Here is a 13,818-nt window from a genome sequence, read left to right as displayed (position 1 = left end):
ATCCTGACTGGAAATCCTCACAGACACAATTTGTTTCTAAGGAACATAGTTGAGAGGATACTGGCTTTTCTAGAATTTTTGACAGAAAAAGGAGATTCGAGATTGGTCTGTAATTAACTAATTCTCTGGGATCAAGTTTGTTTTTTTGAGAGGCAGCATCATAGCCAGCTTAAAAGTTTTTGGTACATATCCTAAAGATGATGATTTAATAAGGATAAATTAACAATATTAAGAAAAGGACTTCTGGAACTTCTGAACTTCTTATGGACTACTCTTTCAGTAGCTTAGTTGGTATAGGGTCTAACATACATGTTGTTGATTTTGATAATTTGACAAGTTTAGACAATTATTCCTCTGCTATAGCAAAGAATGAATGTAGTTGTCTATAATTTAGCCACTGGATCAAAATAAATACCTAGGCTTGTGTTTTAAGAGAGTTGAAAAGTAAGCAGATCTAGCAGTTTTTAAGACCTGTCTGTGTGCGGTAAAACACTGTCCTTACTTCGAAATGCGAAATACCTCTAGTTCTGTATTCTTCTAGCCGTGCACCATTTTTTGCGCGTTTGCTTTTTATACCATTACATTGTACTATTTTCATTAATCTTCTTTAAGTTGCCCCTATTATGCTATTTTAAAGCTTCCTGGTTTTGTTTTGGAGGTCTCCTACTACAGGTTTACATACATCAAATGTCAAAAAACACTTTCTTTTTTTTCATAATAAACATTGGATATCACTATATTTTTCAATGATTTTTAAACGATTTGTTGGATGAACCTGTCTCTCTAATTTCCTCCTTTTCATGAGCCTACTCTGCTCTGATTAACTATATTTCCCAGTCTGTTGTGATTGGTCTACCCCTTACAGTGCACGTCAGAAACAAAACTCCTATTAACATAAACTTCAGCTCCGGAGGCTTCCTCGATTCAAGCTTAGCAATTGTACACACAGTAAAGACTATGGCGTCGATTTTACCATATCAATCCGAGCACAAATTCAATCATGAAACAATGGAAGAATAAGTTATTCAACCCGAACCTCCGTCGCACTGTTACGCAGTGGGATTACAAACGACTCGATTAGGTGGTTCTGAGTTGATTTTTTCTTTTGGGGGACAATAACTTTATTTATTGTGCACTTGTTTGACTTTACAATTTTGCAGAATGTTTACATTCACAAACATCTATTTTATATACATTGCATAAAAGGGAATATTCTAAAAACCATAATAGGGGCACTTTAAGCGCAAAGGAGCAACCTTGTCTAAAGTGCTGGAAAAGAGAGTCAATAGTTTCTGTTGCAACATTAAGTTCGTCTAAGCTGTCTGCTATGTTGAGGAGTTGAAACTGATCAGGAAGATTATTTATAAAGCAATCTTTAATGGTAAAGGTGATAGTTCTGCCATATTTGTAACAGAGAGATGGTTTTGCAGCCTTGGCTTAATGGTTTATTCGCGAAACTAGATAATGATCTGAGATGCCATCGCTCTTCTGCAGAATTTTAACACCATCAACATCGATTTGGTCTGCTGTTACATCTATTCTTACATGTGTATTGCATCTCTTAAGTGCCAGATCACCTGAAAAGTTATTACAAATGCAATTTTAGACATTTGAAAAGATTTTGTGTAATATAACTAACAAATACTGTCATACAGGGAAGGGATTCACTGGGAAGCCATTGATTGGATGGACAATGCAGAATGTCTGGATCTAATTGAAAAGGTAATCCAATCATGGTTAGACAATTCAGTCTAATTTAGACTGGGCATTTATGCATTCATTCAATAAAAGTTCAATTTGATTATTATAATAGTAAAGGTTTTCAGTTTTGTATTAATTAACACTTATCTAATGCTGTGTTTATGCAGAAACTGGGGATGTTAGCTCTGGTTAATGAGGAGAGCCGATTTCCCAAAGGCACTGACTTCACCCTGCTGGAGAAACTGCATGGCAGACACTCTGTGAGTTATATTATCGTCATACAAGCCAGGGACATGATACAGTTCAACCAAGCATAACATGAATAAACTTACAAATGAGGTTGTTTATCCACAGACTAATCCGTACTATGTGAAACCCAGACTGGCAGACCATCAGTTTGGAATAAAGCACTATGCTGGAGAGGTATACAAAGTGTCTGTCTGTCTGTCTGTCTGTCTGTCTAGCAGTCTAGGTCTGTTTGCCTGTCTTCCTTTTTTAATCTATATTTTTGTCTTCTTTTTTATAGGTCTTATATGATGTTAAGGGGATTTTAGAAAAGAACAGAGACACATTTAGAGATGATATACTGAACATGCTGAAGGATAGTAGGTAAGACACAAACACATAAATACATAAACTTGCACACACGCTGAGGCAATTTTGTTCTTGTGTAGTCTAACCTGTGAGTGATTCTCTGTGTGTGTGTGTGTGTGTAGATTGGATTTCATCTATGATCTGTTTGAGCAAGTGAGCAGCAGAAACAATGAGGAGACCTTGAAGATGGGCACGGCCAGAAAAAAGCCCACTGTCAGCTCTCAGTTCAGGGTGAGATATAGCTTCCATATCAAGATTTTCATTAATAATAGACTTAACTAGATTCACTAGTAAGTTAAGCCAGTGTCTTATTCACTTATTGCTTTCAACTAGGGTGACCACCATCAAACAAAACCAAATGTGGGACGATTACTAAGTTTGTGTGGGACAATGTGGGACATGTTACTGAAAATGTTATATAATGTCTATCTAACTTAATAAAAACATGTGTATTCTGCCTTTCAGCGGATAAAAATACTTCGCTCTTTAGTCCCTTCCAGAAAACCCCATGTAAAATAACATGTTTTTTATTTTTATATTATTATTATTATTTATGTAATTTAAAGGTGCTCTAATAAGCGATGTCAGGTGATATGACTTCTTGTTGACGTTTAAAGTATTTTCAAACAAATCGGAGGCTATGTAGACCCTCCGTCCTCCTCATCTTCACTGACCCCCCAAACCCCTCCCCCAGGGCCTTCTTGTCAGCTATTGGCTGGAACAGTTTGTTATGTTTCGTGGACGGTTTGTCTTTGTTGCCATTTGTGGAGCATGGGTTGTCTGCATAGACCGCGTTTTTTTTACAGTGTGTTTAGGGGACAGGCAGCTAGCGGATAGTGAGGAGATGTTTGCTGTATGTGACAAAAAATGTTTTGGCCTAAAAAACATGTGACATCGCTTAAGAGCACCTTTAAATTCAACATCACTGAGCCCAAAGGCAGCAGGAAAATTATTGAAAATTAGTCCATTTTATTTTAAGTCCAACTTAAATTTAACAAAATAAATAATGAACAAATAAAATATAAAACAACATGAAATTAGTTCATTGACATTCTTATATATTAAAAATATATTAAACCAAAAACTTTCATATTTTTTAGAAAGGAGGCCACAGCAGGCAACCAGTTGATAATTTTTGTTCTCCTTTTGCACCGGAGAGCACACTCGGCTGAAACACAGGAAAACAGCACATACCCATCAAATATTAAAATCCTACTGGAGGCTCACATTATTATATTCTGAATCTGAATAAAATTTTTAATTACAGAATTATCCATTCGTTTTCTGACAGGGAACACATGGAACGAATCACCGCTCCACATTTTAATTGACAGCCGTCACAACCTACTAGTGACCATGTTTACTCCTTTCTTTTCAACCATTGGATTTTAAAAATGGCTGTTGTATTTGTACTTCTGACAAAGCGCTGTTAAATATGGATGAAAAACTACACCGCAACAAGAATAAATAAAATGATTTCTTAAAAAGGCAACATGCGCGTTTTCTTAATATGATAATTAAAAACCAACAGACTGATGAAATTTTCTCAATATGCGGTGTGCGGGACAAGGGGTAAAAATGCTGTGTGGTACAACGCAAAGCGGGACGGGCGGTCACCCTACTTACAGCCCCTTTTGTCTTGTCAGTGATTTAAGACATTTGATTGGTTGTCTCTTCTATCCTTCAGGACTCTCTTCATTCTCTAATGGCCACTCTCAGTGTATCCAACCCCTTCTTTGTGCGTTGCATTAAACCCAACATGGACAAGGTTAGAGCAGTAACATCTACCAATCAGGAGGCAATTTAAAAAATAAATTGTCATGTTATTCCACACACATTATCAATTTCAAAAATGTCTTTTCTCTTCTGTAGAGCCCAAACAAGTTTGACCCAGATGTGGTTCTGAATCAGTTGCGGTACTCTGGCATGTTGGAGACAGTAAAGATTCGCAGAGCTGGATTCCCTGTCAGACGTACCTTTAAAGACTTCTTTACCAGGTAAGGGTTAAAACAGTTTTTGTTGACTCATGTTTTCTGGGAGACGTTTATGATTTTGTGCTTGTGTACATCAGGTATAAGATCATTCTCAATGAAAAGGAAAAGGCATCTGTGGCTAACAGTGGAGATGAGAAAAAAAAGAGCACAGATTTGCTGACACTCCATGACAGGACCAAGAAGGAGTGGCAGTTTGGAAAGACCAAGGTGAGTGACCTTTGACATCTTCCTCTATAAATGTGCTTATTTATATCTCTTTTCAATTAATGGGACGACATTAATGGTTGGCACATTTTCACTTAAGTTTTGTTTGATGGCACTAACCTGTGATAACCTTTGCCCCCTAGGTGTTCCTCAAGGAATCTTTGGAACAGAAGCTGGAGAAGCAGAGAGATGAAGTGCGAAGCAAAGCCGGAATGATAATACGAGCCTATCTTTTGAGATATACTGCCAGGTGTGTGTATTTCTTGGGTTTTTACACAGATTACATTAGATTGCATTTAGTTTCCAAAACATTTCAATACACAACATTTGTTTAATATCCTTTTGGATTTGAACATGACACATGCTTTTACAAAACACACGCATTACCTATATGGTCTAGTTTGCAGCTTGTCCAGATGTTTTATTTGTCACATGGTCAATATGGGAAACTTGAACAAAACCTGAATGTTTTTACATTCAGGTTTTGTTCAAGTTTCCCATATTCTAGTAATTGTTTTTCTCATAGAATCAAACAATAAAAATTTAGAAATGTGCACTACTGTTCAAAAGTTTGGGGTTGGTAAGATTTCTTTTTAATGTTTTTAAACTTATGACGGCAAACGTTTTTTGTATATATTTGTAAATGCCTAATCTTTGTTTGTTAGTGCTTATCTCGGCCCTGTTTACACCTGGTATTAAGATGTGTTTTTGTCGATTGGATCACAAGTGGACGACTCTAAACACAGGTGTAAACAGAGTCTAAAACATTTTGAGCCTGTCTGCTTTCAACCATTTCTAGAGGTAGTCGAATACGCATTCGACCGGTTGTTTTCGTAGTTTTTTAATGAGTTTGAACCGCCACAAAAGACTGTCTTCCTACTCTCCTCCTACTGACCTAATGTGCAAACATTATGGAAGTGCACTAGACAGATGGGATTTAAACTTTGTCGGCTGAAAACAAAAGTTTGGTTTGAAAACGAAAAACGTACTTATCTATGTTCTCGCACTCACTTTGTTCGACGTGGTCTTGCGGCTTTCACAGCAGAAATGAAAGCCACTGCTCTCTGTGCATTTCTCTGTCATCTCCATTCGCATTCATATGTATAGTAAATTATGTAATCTTATTTTGTCTATTTTGATAGAACGATCTGAAAAAAAGAAAAAAAAAAAGATTTTATGCTGCGAAGAAAGCAGCATAGAAGTGGTTGAAAGTGGACAAAAGAGACTGATTTAAACACCAGGTGTAAAAGGGAATGTGTCTCCCTCGTCTACTTGTGATCCGATCGACCAAAACGCATCTTAATACCAGCTGTAAACAGGGCCCTTGACATGACAACAATCAAGTCGTTTTTTAGTGACAACTTTTTAAATAATGCTGTCATCTGCCAGAGACAGTTAAACTGTTACTTATTCTATAGGAAGTTACTGTGAATTTTGTACTGACTACAGAAAGAACTTTAAGAAGGCTCTGGACAGCATTGTGACCATCCAGAAGAACTACCGCGCTCATCTCTATCGGCGGCGGTTTCAACGGAAACGCGCTGCTGCGCTAGTTCTCCAGAAACACAGGCGAGGGCAAGTGGCAAGAGGAGTCTGCCGCAAACTACGAGAGGAGATGAGGAAGAGAGAGGAGGAGGAAAAGAAAAAGAAAGCAGGGGAGGAGAAGAAAACAGACGGAGACCATGAAAAGAAAAATGAAGAGGAAAAGGAAGGAGAGGAAGGGGCGGCAAAGGTAAGATACTTTAATGTTCCTTTTAAAAGCTATTAGAGAATATGCATATTAGCAGTGTTTGTTTTTTATGGGCTTTTTGTAAAATTCCACTCACCCCTTTATATCATGAAATCACCATTAGTTGATTCGCTTTTCTTTTGAAGTTTCCTAAAAAAAATCAGAGTTTTATCTTGCTTCAAACTTTGAAACTTTGCATCATGATTATGCAATATAAGTTTAGCTGAACTTTAAAATGTTGATTGCCTGTAATTTTGTCACATAGATGTTCCTTTTTTCTAAGCCCATTAAGCCCTTGGACACATTGGCCGATTGGCAGTCTGGTATTGTCAGGCTATTTTTGAGTTTTTGAGTTGTATTGTCAGTATTTTTTTGTGTTCTGCACTGTTGGCTCCACTCGGACGGTGTCGAGTTTTTTGGGGTCGATTCAGCATGTAGAATCAGCGTCAGGGTGTCGGTGAGAGAGAGAACTCTGATTGGCTGTTCAGTTTGGTGAAGAATTATAGCAAAACTGTGAACAAAGAAGTCAAGACAGTACAGAGAATGGCTTTTTCAAATTTTTTAGTGGTCCTGGGCGGAATTTTGCCCTGCAGCCTGCAGTGTCGGTTTCCCTTTTTAAATGACGAATCAGAAATAGCTGCAGAATAATATATCTGCAGAAATAGAGTTATCTCCTTTACAAGCAAGCGAAGAACGCGCATGCTAGCTGACAGTCGGTAGTTGTAGTCCTTTCTGTGTGTTCAAGTGAAGATTTTTTGCCCCGACACAAGGCAACAACACAGTTGGCTTTCATCAGGGCTAGTTCTTTGGCGTCGGTTTGGTGTGGCCCTACCTACAGAAAAAATGGTAAATCATAATTATGACATAAAAAGTCACAATTGTAACATAGAAAATATGCTAGTATCAAAATATGAAAGTAAAGCTAAAATTCTGACAAAAAGTATGTGAAAAATGAATGACAATCTTGACCTTTTTTGTCATAATTTACTTTTTATCTCATAAATTTTAGTTTTTGAGTCAAAAAAAATACTTTTTATACAACTTTAGAATAAAATGCTCAAAATGATGGCATACTAGTTGAGTATATTTAGGACATAAAAAGTCAAGCTTTGTGTCATCATTGATTTCTTTGGTTTCATCATTGGTTTCTTTGGGACTTTCAGAATTCCGGAAGGCATTTTAAAAAAATGTAAATAGAGCAACATTTTATTCTCAATATATGTTACATAAATGTGTCTATGTAGATATACGTGTCGTGCAGTCAACTTGTCAAATCATAGTTTTTTTTTTTCAAGCCTTCTGACATTGAGTCTAAAAACCTGTTAGAGTTCCAGACAGGTAGTGTGAAAGTGTTTAATGTTTGTTTTTCTCTAACCAGTGTTTCTGTATCTTCCCTCTCTCCTGCCCTCTTTTAGTCTCCACGCACAGCTGAGGAGGCCCGTCAGATGGAGGAAATTCTGCGTTTGGAGCGAGAGATTGAGCGTCTGCAGAAAAAAAGAGAAGACGGTGTGTCTTTGCTATGTGAGAGCTCGAAACAAGAACTCCGATTGCGGCGCGATGCAGAGGTCCTGCGCCAGAAGAAGAAGGCTTCCCGTGTCGCCACTGAATTCCTCGAACTACTCAACACCGGAGGTCCAGAAGTCATCCCTGGTAATCCTGAACAACCTGCCTCCAGACCGGCAGCCGCCTCTGAGGAAGAGGTAGACGAAGGCTTCCACGCAGAGGAGGAGTGCATACCCCTTCCAGAGATCCCTCCTCCAGCAGAAGGTCCAGTGGATCAGGAGATCTTAGCCACTTTGCCACCTCCTCCTCCTGCTTTCGCCGAAGGCACGGTAGCTTCATCTGCACCCAATGTTCCACCTGGGGCTCCGCCCCCACCTCCTCCCCCTCCTCTTCCTCCACCTCCTCCGCCTCTCCCTGGGGAAACCAAAAAGGAAGATGGAAAGCCTGAAGAGACTAAAACAGTTAAAGAGGAAGATGCGAAAAAGGAGGGTGAGGACGTGGACCGCACCAGCAGGCTGACCGCACCGGAGTCTCTGCCGGACACAGAGGAACCCATCTACAGCATCCCCGGGGACGGCGAGTCGGACTATGACCAAGACGATCTTGAGGATGGACAGAGCAGCATTGCGGCAACAGACAAAGAACACGCACGCAAGTCCACCTGCACCAACGCAAGCCAGGAGTCCTACAACCGCAGCTCAGATTCAGTGAGTTTTGTAGAGAGAATATGCACACATGTTCTAAGGCAGTGGCTCTCCACATGGAAGCCGGGGCCAAACAGCTTTTGAACTTGAATTTGAACGTGGGTCACTGCAGAATTTCAAAGGTAAAACTTCTAAATGAGTCTAAGATTTAGTTAATATTATGATTAATAATTAAAACGATGAAAAACAATTTTTGTTTATAAAACTTTTTTTTTGTTTATTTATTTTTATTTCAAAAGTACAAGAGGTAAAAATTAGCAATAGATAGGCCCCTGTATGGGACTTGTAATTCTTACAGTGTCCATTTGGATCTTCATAATGGTAGCCCTATTAAAGGAACAGTTCAAACTTCTATTCCTTTAAGTTAGCTAGTACGTTTTAAGTTAATAAGTTAGCTAATCATTTTTTTTTTTCTTTTAACTTAGCTAGTGTTGAGTTAACAATGCGTGCATGCATTTGAATACTCGCACACTGGAACAAATGCTGGATAAATAAGCAACTGTGTCATTCTCAACCTTCTTCTGAACCAAAATACTGTCAGATTAAAAAAAATGAGTTAAAAATAAACTCCACAGACACAGAGGTACTTTCCAGGATAATTCATATAATTGTATTTTTTGTTATACTACTAGTAATACTATACATACAATAACCCTAACAGTTACATTAAAAAAAATATTTAATTTATTTTTATATCGTTATTTTTATACCTTAAGTCCCCCAAAATAGGTTTTGTCAGATTTAGCTCACTTCTGGGTATAAAATATGAGTAATTAGGTTCACACACATGCTTTCACACTAGCTGATCATTCACTCTGTCTGTCTCTCTTTCAGTATGCTGAGAGCGATGATGAGCATGATGGGTACGTGGACACAGATGAGGAGGTATCCAACGGTAAAGTCAACATCTTGAATGGGAACGGACCTCCGTACTTCCACAGTTACCTTTACATGAAAGGTAAGAAATCAAATGATTCAATCTTTTTATACAAAATAAAGTCCCTAATGCAATACCTCAACTATTTTGACTCCAAGGCCCCCTGTTATTGTCAAATACATTATAATGTAATACCATCTCACAAAAACAGCTTGGACAATGTTGTTCACATGTTTTTGTCTCTTCTGTCTCATCCACAGCTGGGTTGATGATCCCATGGCGCAGGCGCTGGTGTGTTTTGAAGGACGACACCTTCATGTGGTTCCGCTCCAAACAGGAGTCGTTAAAGTCAGGCTGGCTGTACAAGAAGGGAGGCGGACTTTCCACTCTCTCTCGCAGGAACTGGAAGATGCGCTGGTTCGTTCTGCGTGACTCCAAGCTCATGTACTATGATAATGACAGCGAGGAGAAGCTGAAAGGGACCATTGACATCCATTCAGCCAAGTAAGTTTAAGAGAATTGGGATTATTGAGGTATCATTAGGTGTCTGTGTCAGATAGGAAAACACTTTTTTTGTGATTATCTTACATTTACATTACATTTATGCATTAGGCAGACCCTTTTATCCAAAGCGACTTACGTTGCATTTCAAGGTACACATTTACATTCTTATAATTTCTTGCTTTCCCTGGGAATCGAACCCATGAGCAACCCATTGCAAGCACCACTGCTATACTGTTTGAGCCATATGACTTACATGACTCTGATGACTTCTTGCCATTTAGTTTTTATCAAACAAGTCTTATAGTACAGTTCATTTAGAATTAGAAACCATAGGAAGTTTTATCTAGGTTTTGTTTAACTGTTTTTAGGGAGATTGTGGATAATCATGAGAAAGAGAATGCTCTGAATATTGTGACAGATGAGAGAACATATCAGGTGTTTGCCGAGTCACCAGAGGATGCCAGGTAGAGTTTGCTGACATTTTTATACCAATGTGTTTTTTTTGTAATTGGACCAAATTGCTCTCCCTCACTCTGCAAATTTGCTCTCTTTCTCTTAGTGGTTGGTTTACCGTGTTGAGTCGGGTCCAAAATGCCACACCAGAGCAGCTACTGGAGATGTCACATGAGCAGGCCAACCCAAAGAACGCTGTGGTCAGTGTCCATAGACTTCATGCACTTTAACCGTTAAACCACCTTTCTTTTATGACAACTGTTTTTTCTCTCTTTCTCTCAGGGCACATTGGATGTTGGATTGATTGATTCAGTTTGTGCTTCAGACAATCCTGACAGGTGAGTGTTGTCTTTGTTAAAGAATGCTTGAAGATAGCAAAACTGTGTGTTGTTTTTTTTTCCAATTATCCAATCTTAACAGTCAATGGACTAATTTCACATTTCCGGCATTCTCAGAAGCAGAAGCATTATAGTTGGGTATATTTCTATAGTGGTGAATGGAAACTACTACAAATACAATTTTTTTGCAGTCATATTGACTCAAATAGCCAATTGTGAGAAATTCATTACGGTAGTAAAAGAGAAAAAGACAAATTTGCATTCTCTTTGCTGAATTGGAAACAATTATGCAGTTAATTAGTTTATTTGTAATTTAATTGGTAATATATCACAAAAATACTGTTATTAATGTGCATTCCATTTTTTTTATTTAATTTTTTTAAACAATGTTAATAATTGTGGAAACGTCATCACTATGAAAAGGGTTAATAATGAGTAAGCCATTTGTTGGTTTCTTAAAAAGTTATTTGATGGTTTTAAAATACCTTTTGTTACTATAGCTTTTGTGCTTTTGTTACACTAGTGGCGGAGAAGTAACACATTTCACCTTCAACCTTTAAATTTTACAGTTAAATATCTGAAGATATACAGTGTATTTTTTGCATCTGGTGCTAACACAACTTCCTTCCGAATAGGCCCAATTCATTTGTGATCATCACAGCCAATCGTGTGATCCACTGTAACTCAGACCTGCCAGAGGAAATGCATCACTGGATTAGTCTCCTACAGAAACCGAAAAGAGACTCCAAGTGTGATGGACAGGAGTTCCTGGTCAGAGGTGTGTTACTCATCTGTAACCTGAATTTAGCTACAAAATATAAGTGTACATTTTATGTATGGATGATTGGTGAACCACAATATGTACTTGAATCAACATCTTTGTTGATCCTGGAAGAACGTTCCAATCAACCAATCAGATTTGAGGGATGTCAAGTTTTGGCTTGCATGTCTTACTTTGTAAAATCATGGTGACCGTCGTGGATTAGTTATATTGGGTAGTTGGCATTAAATGTCCATGAGCCTTATTGTATAACGGACAGTGTATATTTTATTTTCTGTAACTTGTGTCCATTTCTTTAAACTGTGCATGTGTGTGTCTGCGTGTCCTTTCATGACACAGGATGGCTCCACAAGGAGATGAAGGCGGGGGCCAAAAGTTCTGCTCTTAAGCTGAAAAAGCGCTGGTTTGTCTTGACTAACAACTCGCTGGACTACTACAAGTCTTCTGAACGTAATGCATCTAAGATGGGCACTCTTGTTCTGAACAGCCTGTGCTCTGTGGTCCAGCCTGAGGAGAAAAAGTTTAAAGAGACAGGTGAGTGTAATGTATTTATATGGAATCCTGGCGCATGTTACTTCTATCATAATTTGAGTAAATCTTAGAGCAAAGTATGTCACACATTTGATTCACCATAGAAGAAGCAAAAAATTATTGTTTGAAATTATTGGGAGGCATTTGCTGTATTGTTTGCAGTCTCAGACTTTACTTTTAAAGCTAGAAAAAGGCCTTAAACCAACAAAATATTTAGTATTTTGTTAAAATAATTTAAATTACGCTACTTTAAGAAGTATTTAATGCTCATTTAGGCTGCATTTATTTGATAAAATACAGTAAAAACAGTAATATTTTGAAATATTATTACAATGTAATATAATTATATATTTTTTATTTTGAAATTTAATTTTTTCCTGTGATGCAGAGCTGTTATTTCAGCAGTTATTAATGTCACATGATCCTACAGAAATCATTCTAATATGCTGATTTGATGCTCAAGAAACATCTCTGATTATTATCAAAGTTAAAAACTGTTGTGCTGCTTAATGTTTTGTGGAAAAAATTGTGATACTTTTTTTCAGGGTTCTTTAATGAATAGCAAGTTCAAAGGAACACCATTGATTTGAAGTAGAATTTGTTTGTAACAATCTGAGAAAGTATTTATTGCCACTTTTACACTTGTGTGAATACAATTCATTTATTTTAGAAAACAAGAAAAAGAATCTTATGGACTCCAGAACGTTTGAATTGTATAACATATATAATCTTACTAATATATTGTACTAATTATACTATATTTGATGTCAAATACAAATATTGAAATAGTTTGTTATATGCCATCATTTTGCATTAGTTTTGCAAAATTTTCTTTCTATAAAAACTATTCTGATTTCACTGCAGGTTATTGGAACATCATAGTTCATGGACGTAAACATTCATACCGTCTGTACACCAAAATGCTGAATGAAGCCATGCGCTGGGTGTCTGCCATTCAGGGCGTCATTGACAACAAGGTGCCCATTGAAACGCCCACCCAGCAACTCATTAGAGACATCAAGGTAATCATTTTTAAAAAGATACGCCTTTGCACTCGAGGTCAGAATGAGTAAAAGTGTTGTTTATTTAAAACGGTACTTAAATTTCTTGCCTTTTCTGATATTTGTATAGGAGAACAGTGTTAACTCTGAGGCTGTGGAACAAATGTATCGAAGGAACCCGATTCTGAGATATACTCAGCATCCCTTGCATTCACCTCTTCTGCCACTGCCCTACGGAGAGGTCAGCGAAAGCCGTGAGTACCTTTCATCGGCTGAACACAAAAAGTGACGGAAAAAGTTTACTAACATATGCGTGTTTATGCTGTTTATTTTTGTGCTGGGTAGCCTTTTGTGTTTGCACATCACACGTCAAACTCGCTACCGCTACCTCATTTTTATGTGGCCCGAAAGATCATTTTATTATTCTGTGATCTTGTCGTATTTCCACCTCATTTCATGTAGCCTGTGAGTTAATTTCTGAAACGTATGAACGAAACAACTCTGTTAGCGCTTCAAAACCAATCAGTGAGTACTTTTTTTCAAGTGCTTGATATGATGAATTGATAAATTCAAATCTGCTCAGCACTTAACATCACAACTAACATGATCATTTAAAAGTGTTTAAATCACAAAATACATTTACTTACACATATTTGAGAATCATAATATCATATCTTGCAAAGGAAAACAAAGGAATAAAAATGTTTTAAGTGACAAGCTTCATCACCATGCAAATATGAATGTGATGCGTTATAAACTTCTTTCAGAGCAGACTTCTTCATAAAAACAATAGACTGTTTAAAAATTCCCATTATTATGTATATGGAATTTTTTATTGTCATCAACCAAACCATAATGAGTTTTTATACCTACTGTACATAATATGATTACTACTGTCTCCTTC

At 37.4% G+C, this 13,818-nt stretch overlaps 1 protein-coding gene across 1 annotated transcript in view; it reads left to right on the top strand.

Moving 5' to 3' along the window:
* myo10l1 (myosin X, like 1) overlaps positions 1 to 13,818 on the top strand; it is a 62,162-nt gene that overhangs the window by 41,861 nt on the left and 6,483 nt on the right. The window contains exons 14-33 of the mRNA XM_039689465.2: positions 1,656 to 1,722; positions 1,869 to 1,961; positions 2,056 to 2,124; positions 2,228 to 2,310; positions 2,418 to 2,526; positions 3,983 to 4,063; positions 4,168 to 4,292; positions 4,367 to 4,496; positions 4,637 to 4,743; positions 5,943 to 6,225; positions 7,638 to 8,432; positions 9,264 to 9,387; positions 9,567 to 9,810; positions 10,179 to 10,274; positions 10,370 to 10,463; positions 10,546 to 10,601; positions 11,237 to 11,379; positions 11,722 to 11,916; positions 12,778 to 12,935; positions 13,045 to 13,168. Of these exons, the coding sequence (XP_039545399.2) occupies positions 1,656 to 1,722; positions 1,869 to 1,961; positions 2,056 to 2,124; positions 2,228 to 2,310; positions 2,418 to 2,526; positions 3,983 to 4,063; positions 4,168 to 4,292; positions 4,367 to 4,496; positions 4,637 to 4,743; positions 5,943 to 6,225; positions 7,638 to 8,432; positions 9,264 to 9,387; positions 9,567 to 9,810; positions 10,179 to 10,274; positions 10,370 to 10,463; positions 10,546 to 10,601; positions 11,237 to 11,379; positions 11,722 to 11,916; positions 12,778 to 12,935; positions 13,045 to 13,168 (3,176 nt within the window). The remainder of the gene's footprint in view (positions 1 to 1,655; positions 1,723 to 1,868; positions 1,962 to 2,055; positions 2,125 to 2,227; positions 2,311 to 2,417; positions 2,527 to 3,982; positions 4,064 to 4,167; positions 4,293 to 4,366; positions 4,497 to 4,636; positions 4,744 to 5,942; positions 6,226 to 7,637; positions 8,433 to 9,263; positions 9,388 to 9,566; positions 9,811 to 10,178; positions 10,275 to 10,369; positions 10,464 to 10,545; positions 10,602 to 11,236; positions 11,380 to 11,721; positions 11,917 to 12,777; positions 12,936 to 13,044; positions 13,169 to 13,818) is intronic.

This window comes from Pimephales promelas, chromosome 8, assembly GCF_988280905.1.
Source record: "Pimephales promelas chromosome 8, fPimPro1.hap1.1, whole genome shotgun sequence".
In the NCBI taxonomy this organism is placed as follows: Eukaryota; Metazoa; Chordata; class Actinopteri; order Cypriniformes; family Leuciscidae; genus Pimephales; species Pimephales promelas.
This window is presented reverse-complemented; position numbering and strand designations above follow the sequence as displayed.